Source organism: Gallinula chloropus, assembly GCF_964237585.1.
Source record: "Gallinula chloropus genome assembly, chromosome: 17".
Classification (NCBI taxonomy): Eukaryota; Metazoa; Chordata; class Aves; order Gruiformes; family Rallidae; genus Gallinula; species Gallinula chloropus.
In genome coordinates, this window is record NC_140102.1 from 5,813,892 (window position 1) to 5,828,232 (window position 14,341).

The 14,341-nt window shown below is 39.5% G+C and overlaps 1 protein-coding gene across 1 annotated transcript; it reads right to left on the bottom strand.

Moving 5' to 3' along the window:
• Positions 1-410: 410 nt before the first annotated feature.
• On the bottom strand, positions 411-14,116 carry ZCCHC8 (zinc finger CCHC-type containing 8; the record flags this gene model as incomplete). The annotated part of the gene is made up of 14 exons (XM_084271904.1): positions 411-1,914; positions 2,632-2,746; positions 3,478-3,561; positions 3,993-4,108; positions 4,873-5,015; positions 5,775-5,917; positions 6,373-6,433; positions 8,198-8,263; positions 9,832-9,935; positions 10,254-10,331; positions 11,039-11,144; positions 11,683-11,757; positions 12,877-12,906; positions 13,914-14,116. 14 exons carry the CDS (start codon positions 14,114-14,116, stop codon positions 1,106-1,108), a joined length of 2,133 nt encoding a protein of 710 aa, XP_084128030.1. The 3' UTR covers positions 411-1,105.
• Positions 14,117-14,341: the final 225 nt, after the last annotated feature.

The window sequence follows — 14,341 nt, forward strand, 5'->3', positions numbered from 1 at the left end:
CTTTACCAGCTCGAGTGAATACTGTTAAATTGATCTAGTACTCCCTCTGTTGGCAAAGGAAACAATGTACAGTCATTTCACCAACAGGTCCCTCTAAAGAGAATTAAGAGAAGGGAAAGAAGTATTAGAACAATTAATTAGTAGAATAATAGCACTTTCAAGCTTTCAGAAGTGGGAAATTCTTTATATCATGAAAACTGAATGGTATGGCAAGGTTCTATTCTAGTAGCTAAAATAATTTTAACAGCTCCTTGATGATGAAAACCTGAAACAAACAGCTGTGACCCTTCCTAAAATATTTAACTTCATTCATCCCTATAACCAGCTTTTTTAATTAGCTTCAGCAGCTAATTTTTAAATAATCAGTAGTTCAAGGGTTTAGAACTCCAATTAAAAAAATCTTTATATAAAAGCTCATTTATTAAACCTCTGTACACAACAATGAACATGTATGTACAGCAAGTTTACATGAACGATGATGTTACAAAAGATACAGTGGTAATTAAAACCGACCCACATAAATAATTTATAAAAATATTTGAAATGGTGAAAATAATACTGGTAATCCCTGATTATTTTCATCCAATTGTCAGGATATTGATGTGGGGAATCTTAATGTTAGAACTTTTTTTTTTTTTTAAAAAAACATTCTGAATATATTAAACGTATCTACAGGATAATTAGCAAAATGTATAAAGTGTAGATTATTGTACAAAGGACAGATATTCTAAAAATCACCAATCCACCTGAAACTCAAGAACAATATAAATCTTAGCCAAAGTAACAAACAGCAAACCACAAACTCCTCTTTGTAAAGAGTTTCATGTATTGGCAAGTAAAATGCTCTTAACAAATCAACAGTCCTGTTATTCCTTAGAGTAAGGATGCAACTTGGGAAAATTCTTCTATATTTTCTGGCCGTGTTGGTGGTCCTGGTCAATACGGAAGCCCTGCACTGGTACCAGTTCCCAAGGAAGAACGGGGCAGAGCTGTATTTGTCAAGATTTCCTGCTCCCCACAAAAGGATGAGGAAGGCTTTCAAAGTTTGTAAAAGTGAAGAGAGAAGGAAGTAGGGATTTGGACATAACGATACAAAGGAAGACAGTTAAAATGAAGTCTTTTTCTTCTGCTGGTTTCTCGGGGAGTTTTTTAACACGCTTCTTATTCGTAGATAAACACCTGTTGATTCTGCCATATTTTCAAACTCAAATGGTGTTATGCCCGCAGCAAACTTGCTCATATCAGGAACAAGACTGGAGTTTTTCACAGAGGATACAGGGTTTGTGACCACTTCATTACCACCTGTGTTTTCTCCATTGTCATTCTCATGGTTGGGAGCAGGTATGGTATCATCCAGCAAGCCTTCCGAATCTGTGTTATTCTCCTTCACATTCAGTGAATCATCTGCTGGATTTGGACTAGTTACAGAGCACTCACTTTCTGGTATCTGTTCACTGATGTCAGGAAATGTAGTTTCCACTGGAATCACCTTATCAGACGATTTTTCTTCTGCAACAAGATCTACTTCATTCCTAGATGGTGACGATGTAACAGAATTTCCTGTTAAAGGTGTATCAACAGGAATATCAGAGTCACTGGTTGTGCTTTCTGCCTGCTCTAGTGCTGCCCAGATTAATCGCTGCTGTTCCTCTAGCTCTTCCAAAGTCAGAGTATCCTCATCCATGACTGAGTCCACTATTTTTGGTTGAAGACTATCACTGGAACTATTCAATGGTGGAGTAGTCCTAGGAAGAGGAGAGCAGGTGGGTGTTGAAGGTTGAGGTGGTGTAAGATTTAGCGGAGGTGTTCCTCGTGGCAAAGGAGGAGGAGTTGACACTGATGGACTTCCAGGTGGCAGCGGAGGTTGGAACTGAAAACTGTTAGGAGTTTGAGATCTTTGTGACACTTCAAGATCTAAAAACAGATTGAAAGGCAGCTATTAGAATCTGAAATATGACCAGGACAAGATTCAAAGTGCCAGTACTCTGATTATCTAGTAAACTTTTATCTTGTCATCCTTGGTTTTCATCTGAGACAGATCAAACTTCTGGAGGGCACTAATATCCACTGAATGTTTTTTTTTGGGGGGGGGGGGATATTTTAATTCTGCTACAAATTCAAGAAAAAAAAAAAGATACATAGTGCTATTGAATGCACTGAGAATAAACTTATCCCACACTGAGACACACTGAAGGACTTCCTCATAGGATATCTAAAACACAAGCCACGAGTTTCTCCAGCTATTCCATCATTTAAACAACACTAATTTCCCCTGCGAGTTTGACTCATTTTAACAAGTTGTGAGCTTCTAAGTTCCCACATTCTTTCATCCAAATAATTAAGGATTTGGAGGTCTTCATAACAGAAGTTTCTTTAGGATACACCTCAAGTAAAGAGATAGGAATATGTAACCAAGCATACTTGAAACCTTGTGCTTCAGAAGATATGACAACCACAGCAAGAGAATGCTGACAGTAGGACACTGCTGATGTAAGTCAGCAGTTACATGAATTACCTCCACAACAACTACTAATAGATTGGTTTCTCTTTACAAATACTATTTTATTTAAGAGCAATTTATTTTGAAAATAAAAATCTTAGCTAGGAAAGAAAACTGCAGAATGACTATACCAGAATCTAGGTCCATGTCAGCTGCTGGTACCTCCAAATTGTCCTGTTTTGGTCGTTTTGCATGATGAGAGCTTGGCTGAGATCCAGCCCTTTTATTGCTAGGTTTTTGAGTTGGCTGAGGAGAAATTATCCAGGAAAAAGAAATTAGTATTAAATTATACAAGGTAACATTTCCAACCATTTCATACCTATACAATCACTTGCTGACCCAGTGTATAAAACTGGACATTAAATTTTCAGAGGTTTAATGCAATTGAACAGCACTGTAGTCTTGTTCAGGTTTAAGTAGCAAAACAAAACACCATCACATTCCTAACACAGATCACAACCAAGTTCCCATCTGAAAACCTACATCTTATGGGACCTAGATGTTATGGGAGAGCATGTCCCTTCCTGGCAGGCTTAGAATCTGCTGTTTAAATTCATCTAGCATTACAGCTCAGGTTTGAGTGCAGAGCACACATCTTCCATCCTTAACTGGAAGGATTCCACAGTAGATATAGGCTGCAGTCACATTACAGAAGACCTGGACCAGGACAGAACTACCATGTGTTTTCTCAAGTCATTATAAGACAACAACAGGTAAACCTGTCACTTACTTGGGAAGTCTGGAACTAAGACTACATTTAGGCTGTAAGAATTTATAATAACCTTTTTCACACTGTTTAGAAAATAATAAACAATTGGGATATGCTTAATATGAATTGAAATAATGGAATTTCTCCTAAACAATGACGCTCCTTTCTGTTAGAACAGACAAGTCTATCCCCTTGCACAAACCAGAAGATATATAAACAAGAGATCAGCATTGACCACTAACTACAAATAGCAATGAGATATATTCACCGCTTGAAAATTAGAAAGGTAGTTAGCAAAAACATCCTTCTGTTGAGATGGCTGCATGGGGATGGAGCCAAATATCTGCCACTCCTACAGGAAAAAAAAAAAGAGAAATAATGTTGCATATAGTCAGTTAATAACGATAAAACTTAAGAGAAACACTGAGACATTAACAAGGCAAGATGAATTCAAGTTCTCATCCAAAGCCTCATTTAGCAGAGAAAATGGAAGGAACAGGTATATGTGTATGAAGTTCTGCATTTAAAAGAAATAAATCAAACTATTGTAGGCTCCTGTTGGTCTCGTAAGGGGAATAATCACCACAGAAGCACTGTCAGACCCTACCCACAAGAGCTGTGACAGATCACAGACAGATGGATGTCATGTCAGTGACCTCAACTGCCCACAGCCCTGAACCAGCCTGTTCAAAGAAAATTGTCAGATGCAGAATGCAATATGTTAAACTTGGCTAAAAGCAACTGATGTTACTGAGCATGTTGTTTAGAAGGACAGCCACTTACATCTGGGATCCCAGCTGGAGTGGATATGTTAAAGCCTGGATAGTTTATCAACTTAGAGACATCATAAGTGACGCGTTCTGGTTGGCGAGATCTTTCATCTTCTGTTCCACTATCATCTATAATGATACATAATTATTACTGATGCCAATTAGGAACTTTACTGGAAAAATCCACAGGATTTAAGAACAAGGGGGGGTTGGGTTTTGGAATGTAGGCATTGATAGAAGGCTTTGTTAATTCACAAAACCAATAGTGACAAAATCTCAGATACATGCACGAAGCTTCCCCAAAAACCTATCTGGGTATTAACACCACCACCACTCTTTATGTGCCATTAGCAGCCTCAGAACTTGGCATCAGGACTGTTCTCTGAGACATAGCACAAATGTTGGTCATTAGTAAAAAGCTGGTAAATTACTTGAGAAGTTGGTTTCTGAGAAACACATTCTTTGCTTCCTGGTAGGTCATCTTACTCTTCTATATGAGTGAGCTATTGCACTTTAGGAAAGTACTATGTTTTCTTTCAGAAAACATAAAAAAAGAGAAGCTAACTAAAAAAAGAAGAGGAATTTTGACTATAGGCTCTTTGCAAGTCCTGCAAAGTTTCACAGGAACTAATATCAGGGGTTGGTTAGAATGAAATCCCACTGACTGACAGTCTTCATCTATGCAATCCAATCACTACAGAAGGTGGTTCATCACCATAGCATAGCTAGATGAAGAGAGTATTTTTACATGACTTTAGAAAAGAAAACTTGATTTACATCTCTTTCACTCTCCCATGAGGAAGATGAAGGTTTACAAGCGAAGGCATTTTACTGTCTCCTGAATAGGGTGCAGCCTGCAGAGGAAAACTGCCTTCCCACAGCACATTCCTTACCTTTTCCATCATAAAGTGCAAGTCCCGAGTGCTCCATTTCAGCCTCCTTGAGCCAACCTGGAGGATAACCCAGCTGACGCATGCGATATATAAATGGAGGAAGACTCTTATCTGTAACACCAAGTGCATCTTGAAGTTCCCCACTAAGTTGAAAAAAACAAACAGAAAACAAGTTCTCCAGTAAAAATCTGTAACTGAGTTTTGACAAAAGGAAATTAAGAACATTTTGTTGAATTTTAAACTATCAAGTCACAGTAACTTAGTTTTAGCTCAAACTACGTTGCCTGTCAATCCCATAAAGAATAATTGTAGGTCAAAACCAGCTCTGATGTTAAAGACACCTTTTAATGCTTTCATTTTTCATATGCTTACAAATTTTATGAGAATTTACTCTATGCTAAGAGCTACATATTTGACTTGTTACTTCTGACTGACAGACCTAACTTTAGCTACGATGATAGCAGGGGTGGAACTTAATGCAACACTAAATTTTCTTTGAAGACCACTAAAGCCATATTATCATTTTGAAAACATTTTTGATGGAGAGAAAAAAAAGAGGGGAAGTGAAACTCAAAGCTCAAAATTCTCAGAATCTTGCATGCATGTTTAGTTTATTAGGGACATCATTTTATCTTCAATTGAAGCAGCCAAAGAGCCTCCCTGTCTATGGGGAAGTACCATGGGAAAGGTAAGACTATTAAGCTAGCAATGAGTTTTCACTTGAAAAATATCTGTGTGCTTCATTAAACATAATTTCATTTTACAAATTTGAACATAATACACCCATAGTTAAGAGGAACTGATGGATCTCTAGGTCTCTGGAAAGTAACATCTGGCACCCCAAAGGTAGAAAAGGTATTCCAGAAAGCAGTGCAACAGCTAATGGAAGGAAAGAGAGATACCTAATTACTCCTGGTTTAAATTTTCCAAACCTCTCTTCTACTTCTTCTGCATGGTACCGCTGCTGAAAATTCTGATTGCTCGCTTCACCACAAGCTTCCATAAACTCCTTTCTCTTCTCACTTATACGAGCTGCATTTCGTGGCTTAAAGATAACACAAGTGGGAAGTTTAGATTCCAACAATTTACAATTTATGTGCTACTTCACCCAACAGAAAACTGGTACTTTCTTGCCCTCAGCATGTCTTTTATCACATATGATACAACTACAGTTGTAATGAAAACTATAAAGCAAAAAGCCAAGAGTATTTGCACTGGATCTAGCGGAACTCCAAGAGGAAAGACTGTTCAAACTGAAAGAAATCCCTCCAGGAATTAAAAGAGATATTCAAACCACCAAGCTAGAAAAATGTATTTATGTTCTGATTTAGTACATTAGCATGTGTAAGTATGAACAGTGTAATCTAATCATCAGAGATAAATAACCATCTGTACATCCTGACTCCAACGCATCTAATGTATTGTTTTCTTAAACAGTGCAGTTACCCTGAAACATTAATTGGAGAGCAGCAGTCTTATGAACACTGATGTAGACGTTACCTTTGGACAGTCTTTCATTTGATGGTCTTCAGAACCACAATTGAAACAATGTGGTTTTGGCCTGCTTAAAAAACATACAATAAATTAATATTGAAAAAAATCATTCTGCAATGTTAAATGCACTTAATTGGTTTTAACTTAGAAGAAAAAAAGTAAAGATTGCTTGCTCATTTCATATGCTGACTTCTGCTTCTCTTAAACTGGCTGCTTAATGTCAATCTTCAAAATAGAGTAACAGGATACTATTTCACAATCGTAGAAATGAAGATAAACATGGGCACAGCACAGGGGATGGGGGGGTGGGAAAAAACCCAAACCAAAACCAAATCAAAACATGAGACCATGGGGAAAAAAAAAGAGAACTAAAATTACAGTGGAAAAGTAGTCATTCCAGGCAGAAATGGAGCTTTTATATCCCACACAACAGAGATGTATTCCTTTAACAAGGAATCAAATAGCCATAGTGTAATTGAAGCTGCATCTCAGGAACTATCTAATCCAGTCCCTTAATCAAACCTGGATCAGCTATGAGATCATACCAGGTAGCTCAGGGCTTTATCCAGTTGGGTTCTGAAAATCTCTCAGGATGGAGGCTGATACCTCTCTAGGCAGCCTGATCCTGTAACTTACTGTCCTAAAAGCTAAAAAGCTTTTCCTTATATCATGGTGCAGGCAAGAGCAGTCACTGAAGGATTTCTGCTTCTGATGAAATCTGCTGATACGTGCTTAAATAACAGTGACAATATATGAGAACAAAACCTACATACTATGTCTTACACTAAGTCCAAAGGAAGGAAAGTGAAGGTGTTAAACCAGTACTTTGAACTCTACAATACAGGTAAGGAATCTCTCCACTCAGCAAGCCTGTATTACATTAATACCTCTATTTCCCTTTTGATGCTGGTATCATCAGAGGCCTGAACCTTTTTACAGTACTGAGAATCAGTGACCAATAGAAACAAGTGGGAAAGCACAACTACTTTGCAAAATCCTTGTCCACAACTTGAACCAAGTTATGCATATTGTCAAACTGTGCGTAGAAAGCCTGGAATGGAATTGCATCTGGCTTCAGGTTTAATTTTCCTTGTAAATTCACACCATGGCAGCAAACATTTTCAGTATTTTAGGGGAGGAAATTATCTTTACCAAATTAGGATGGAAACCAAAAATGGAGACAAGAGAGTGACACAAGGATGAGTGCCCAGGGTAACCCCCACACACTCCAACCTCCTGAAGCCTCTAATCAGATAAAGAGAAGTGCATCTTCTGCTTCATCTTTACACAGTATTTAAACAGAAACCTCTGGGTGCTAATCCAGTATTGTATCATCATCCCATACCATTAGCACAACTCTCCAATCTGCTTCCCATTCAGATGGCAGTATTTCTAATCAAACCAAAGTTTAGCTCAGCATGCCCCTTTACCTTTGAAAGTCCCACTGAAAGCTTACCCACACAAGCTGTCAGGTGGAAATTCAATTCAAAAGCATAATCAACTCTAAGGTTTATAGGCTTTTAAGGCAGCCTGATAAGTCAGACAGGAGTTGTTCTAGGGAACAGTAAGAATGGTGATACTGGTACACCAGTGCAAGGATAACAAAGCAATCACCAGAAAAAGCAAGCAACACAGGCACTGAGAATAAACTTCAGGAACTTTTTACACGTTGATTTTGGGCCCTTCCTAAAGAAGGTCAATAAACAAGAGACCCCCACTGACTGCAAAGCTCAGCACTGGTTTACTTATTTAATTTAGTATACTGGGGCATAACAACAGCATACATCTGAACTTTTCAGTTCAAAACTTTATATTTAAGAATAATACAAACCTTTTTGGTTTTACTTGTATTTCTTGTCCATCTAGGGAGAGAATCTGGCTGAAAACTTGCTGATATCTTTAGATTTCAATAAGGAACTGCTACTGGATGAAGCAAAATTTCAATCTTGTTTAAAGTATCAGTGAAAACCTAATAGTGATTTGAATAGAATACTAACTTTTCTGGATTAAGTTACAGATGGGTCCTCAATAAGAAGTCTATAGTATAAACTATAAAACTATAAGCTATGGGCTTACATTGTTTCCTCCTACCTAATTTTTATCCAATAACCAATTCTGTTCTTTATTGGCACTTGCTAAAACTACAACCCTCTTGTTTATAGGTGGAAGTATCAAATTAGAAATTCTGATATGCTTCACAACAATCTTAACATTAACAGTTTCAAAAAACTAACTCACTTCTGAAGTAGGTGGACACCGGTTGTATCATGCCACTTGTGTTTGCTTTTGGACTACTATGTATCAGCTGCTCTGCCCATTTGTCTAAAAGCATACCAGACAAGAGGGCCACAAGTGAACTGCATGGTGAAGACTAAAAGGTTCAGTAGAGTTCAGAAGCACAGCAGTTTCCAGAATCTAACAGCTGCTTTTAAAAAGAAAAGCAGATGCCAGATGCTAGTCAAACTGACACGCTGAGTGCAGCACTTCAGTAATTTAAAAGCACAGTACCTGACACACCATTTCACTCAGACCTAAGTGCTATTTTAGGCTTAATGTCATCTACAGGAGCCCTAAAGAAAGATGCAGGAAGTACATTTAAAGAGCAGTATCAAAGCTCAGCTGGCAGACACAAAAGCTTGGCCACGCTTAACTTTGCATTTCAGGAGAAATTCCCCTGCACCTACTTCCTTCATCTAGAGCTTGGGAGAGAGTACAAGTATCATTTGGAGATGAGGACTGACTTAATGCACTACAACAGCTTTCCCAATGTAAACATACAGCACAGTGCATACACAGTCAAAGAGAGGCACAAGAAAACCCTGCTCAGCCAGCTTATAAATTTGTAAATTTGTTCAGATACCAGTAATTTTAATGCTAAGAAATGACCATTATTACAAATTTAGTAGTTAGATACTGCAGACATGATGTGACTCTTTCTGGGGCAGAAGCAAAAGTGGGAAACCGGGGAGATGAGATTACTTGGGAAAAAATGAAAAATTTATGGCCAAATTTTTTTTTATAATGAAGTACAACAATATTAAAAGACACTTTTCCAAACATATTCCCTCAAAAATTCACCTTAGAGCATATTTTAATTTGCCAAGCCCTTTTCTTCTCACAGATAGCAAATTTTATAGAGGGAGAGCACATATTCATATCTGGAATGAGCTGTCATTCCAAACCTGATTACAGACTGGCCCAGGAAATTCTTAAAGTCACAAGATGTATGTACAGGCATTCACTCTTCCCAAGCATAAGCCTTCTAAAAATCAGTGAGCCAATCAGATCAAAATACTTACATGTTTTGAGTAAAAAAAGCCATTAATTACTCATTAGAACTTTTCACCTGATACTGTTTTGATAGAAATGTACAATCTACTGAACAGAATTTGAGTTCAATTTACCGACTGGCATTCTTTGGATTTGACAAACAGAAAAAACCCCTTGTTTTAGTAAACAGGATACTTAGGTATTTCCCATCCTTCTGTCAGCTGTGGATTCTCATTTAATATAGGCTGTCCCAGTTTATCGAGACAAAAATTGGTAAAATACAGAACACTTCCTACAACCTGTAGAAAAAAAGTCAGAAAATTGTCAGAAATGTGTCAGTATTTAGGTCAGATTTTGGTAGCATTTCTATAAGTTTACAGTGCTTGAAATACTTGGAGGCTTTTTTCCCCCACTCTGTAAGAATTTACAAGTAATATACACCCACACCTGTACAATTAAGTTTTTATCCCATTGATGTAGCCAAAACATGCTGAATTTAACTGCTATTACACTCATAAATGTAATTTAACAGGATCTCATTTTAATGGCAGCGTATACTGAATATGTAGAATGAAGAGTCAGACCTACCATTGAAGAGTATATAGTCAAAAACTTACACTAAAAGCTTCTTTAATTTTTTTAACAGAGTTTGAGCTTGCTGTTTTACAGTCCTCTTCCAAAAGAACACTGGAGGGCTGACATAAAAAGTAAAAATGCAAAGAATTAAATTAAAGCAACAGTAAAAAGAAGAGCTCCTAAATTACTGAGGTATGTAAAAGATACAGAACACAGAATACAACTTCTACTCTTCACATCAGTGAAACAGTAGGATGGAGAGGCTACATCACTCATGATGTTTTTCACAGTCCAAATTATGACACAGCTCATTTCTACTGTTTTCTTTGATTAGAAATAGGCTCCCATTATTATCTCAAAAGTCAAGAGAAATACAGAGACGTGCTGTTTCACCCTTTCATTCAAAGCAAATGTTAAGTAAAACTCAAAATTCTAAGAGAAGAACACAGCAATTTCCAGACTCTGTGTTTCATCGTGCTCTTATCCATACTTAAAGTTGGGCCAAATACTGTCTAGAGAGGATACCTTAAGCTTGTACCTTATGATCCTTTCTTGATTATTTAAACCAGCTCATTACTTTGCTTTTACACACACTGCACCAGGAACATTTTTAAGGAAACATTTTCATGGGCAAAAAAGCTGTTCTCTTTGTCCTGGTCCTTTATTTTTGGAACAAATAATTGCACAATATTTAGCTGACTGTTAATTGATTTGCAATTAAACAGGAAAAAAACATCTAGAATTCATCTACTTAGCAGCATAGTATTTTAAGATTCCCACTACAGAGATGAAAGAGAAATTAATAACAATCTGAGTTTTAAAGTACCTGTGGTTTAACATTGAAGTGTGTTTTTTCTTGTTCACCTCTTTTCTGCTCTTCGTATTTCTGAACTAAATTAAAAACAAAATCTTCAATTTCTTGACGATACTGCCTGTAATAGAATCGAGAAGCATAGAGATGAAGACACAGAATAAGACAAACATATGCTGAATGGTTGGAGTTTTTTTAAAACAGTTACCATTTACTGCTTCTTACACACTTAGAAAAGGGGCAGTCCATCTCTCTGCCATCCTCCTCCCAACCCCTACCAACATGAATGCAATCTGTTATTAGACAGCACCCTTATATTAGTAGAAAAAAAATCCGCTCAGAGGCAGGGAAAATTTAATTTATTCTGTTTATCCACAACACTAATGAACCTCAAACTGTTACTCACATTCATAAAACTCAAACTGCTACTCAGATTGACTACAAGTTCCTGGAGGTCACACTTTGTTTCATGATTAAAACAGATATTGCTAATAAAAGCAGCAGACCTCCTGTCATACCACGCATCCTTTCTCCCCTTCAAGCTTAACAAGTTTATCTTATTGAACAAAACATATATTCATCCTTTGGGCAAATACTAACATAGCCAAACAAACAGTCCCACCTCCCATCAGGATTGCTTTTTCTTGTGAAGTACTTACTTAGATATAACATTATTCATAAATAAAATCTGTAACAGAGGTCCATCAAGCTTGGAGTTGTCCACTGAAATGCCACTAGAAGAACAGAACAAAGACACAGAAAATAGCTACTGTATTAGCGATTCCTTCTATCACAGAAGAGCTTTCTTTTAAAAAAGTTCCTATACATTTCAATGAAACCACCCTCTTCCAAGCAAACCAAGTTGCCTGGTGTGAAGTGGAAAGAAAACAAGGCAGACTGTCGTGGTTTTACCCCGGCTGAGAGCCGAGATTCACTCAGCTGCCTGCTCTTTAAAGGAAAAGAGCAGGGGAAGGGGGGGGCGGTGAGGCAAGGGAAGGGAAAAGGAAGGGGCAAATAACAACCCCAAAACCAAGAAACCCAAAGCCCCTGGGTTGGGATAAGGATAGTTTACTAAAATAGCAGAAAGATAAAATATAACAATGCCAACAGGACTTTAGAGCAAAAAATCTATGAAGCTGTTGATACACAATGCAGTTTCTCACCAAACCCACAGCTCAGGCCATGCCACCCAGAGCCGTCCCGGAACCCGACCCAACCCCAAGAACCGCGAGTCCTGGAGCCGCCCCTGCTCTTTCTCCTATCAGCCCCCCTTTATACTGAGCAGGACGGAATTGGCATGGAATACTCTCTTTGGCCAGTTTGGGTCACCTGTCCTGGCTTCACCCCTCCTTCCTCATGAATAGAGAAATATGAAGAGCTGAGAAAGTCCTTGACTGGATGTAGCATTCCATCCGCTGCTACAAAAGAAGTTAACTCCATCCTGACTGAAACCAGGACACAGACCTATAGAAATTTTCTTCTAACTGCCATAAAATGTTGTAAGATGTCCTAAATAAGACCTCTTATTTATTTACTGAAAAAATAACATTTTAATGTACTGGTTCTCACTGCTGAACTTTACAAATAAATTTTCCTAGAGACCACGTAAGTTTCATAAACAGATAAACACAGATAAAGTTACACAATTCAAACTACGTTCTTGATATTCAGGTCTTTTCAAGAATGATACCAGTATTTTAGAAGCTCAACATCTGAGCAGGGACAGGGATGTAGGATCAAGGTTTCTAAGAGATGTGGCAGACCTTGTTAGCTCAGGCAGCTCTTATCTCCTACAAACTCTAATTCAAACACATCTACATCATATGAAGCAGTTTAAGTCAGTATTTACATACCTTGGGCGAGTCAGAATATTCAGCTTCCTTCTGAGTTCTTGATGTTAATTTATTGTTAAGGAACATTAACTTTTTCAGAAGAGACATATACACACCCTAATTAAAGGATCAAAACAAACAAGAAAACACCCAACAAGAATGCCACAGAATAACAAATCGGGTTTCAGACTTCCCTTTTCACTGCCGAGGTTACTTACAAATCCACCCATTGCTGAAGAAATGCAGTGAAATATAAGGAAAAACTCCCACCAGATGAAAAAGCAGACTAGATGTGCCAATCTAAGCAGTGCAATTATCTACATGCACTATGGCCGAACTATCAGTACCTTGTACTTTATTTCTAAAATACCTACAATCATCATAAAAAAGGCAACCGTAAGACACACGTACTTGTAAATATAAAATAAGCTATAAAACACATTTTGGATTCCATTCTGCCACAGTATCTAATCCAAAACCCCTTCAGGAAACCAGTCACAATGTAACTCTTTAAGATTATTTCTAGCTATGTTAAAAATGAATTTCTGAAGTGAACGTACAACTATTTCTTCTCCTCATCCCTAAAAAGGCAGCATCGAGTATTGTAACAGTCAGCCCAGCATTCAGGAGCTCAACTACCTCCTTTGCCGACTGAGGTGATGCTGGCGACAGAGCTGGACGTTCGGAGTGTAAAAGTTTCCAGAGAAAACTTCCTGTTAAAGCGACGGAAGCAGAAGACCGGACAGAGCCGTCACCGCCCCACCCCGCTGCCCCCCGAGGAGGGGAGCTACCGGCGGGAGGCCGCCCCCTCCCCACCGAGCTCCGTTCACATTGTCCTTCAGGAGGCGCCGGGGCCCCGGCTGCCGGGCAGAGCCAGTCAGGGCCTCCCCCACAATAGCCCGGGGCCCGGCTCACAGAGGTCCCCGAAAACAGGGGAAAGCCGGAGCCCCTCAAGCCGGGGCAGGCGCCGAAACCAGCCCGAATAAGAACCGGGGTCAGGATCATCACACTCTGTCCCCCCGCCCCGCCGCGCCCGCCCCGGAGCAGGCCCTGCTTATCCCGCCAGGATATTCTCAGCCAGGAGCCGCTGCACCGTCTCCTCGCGGTCCCGCAGCTGCGCGTACAGCTCCTCCATGGCTTTATCGGGTCTCTCCTCCTCTTCCTGCTCCTCGCAGCTGAGGGGAGCGGGTGGCGGCGGCCCATCCTCTTCCTCAAGCTGCTCGAAGAGCTCGCGGTCCCCGAAATCCACCTCCGCCGCCATCTTACGCTGCAGCAGGAAGGGCGGGGCTTGCGGCAGGGGGAGCCGCCGCGGGGGCAAAGGGCAGCGGAGCCGCCGCTCGCAGCGGGAAGCGCAGGGCGGGCGGGCCCTGGACCCATTACGGAACCGGAGGACCACAACTCCCAGCATGCAACGGCAGCAGCTCGCCACGGCGGCAGCGGGCCCCGGGCGCTGTGCCTCTTGGGACGCGTAGTCCGCCCATGGCGG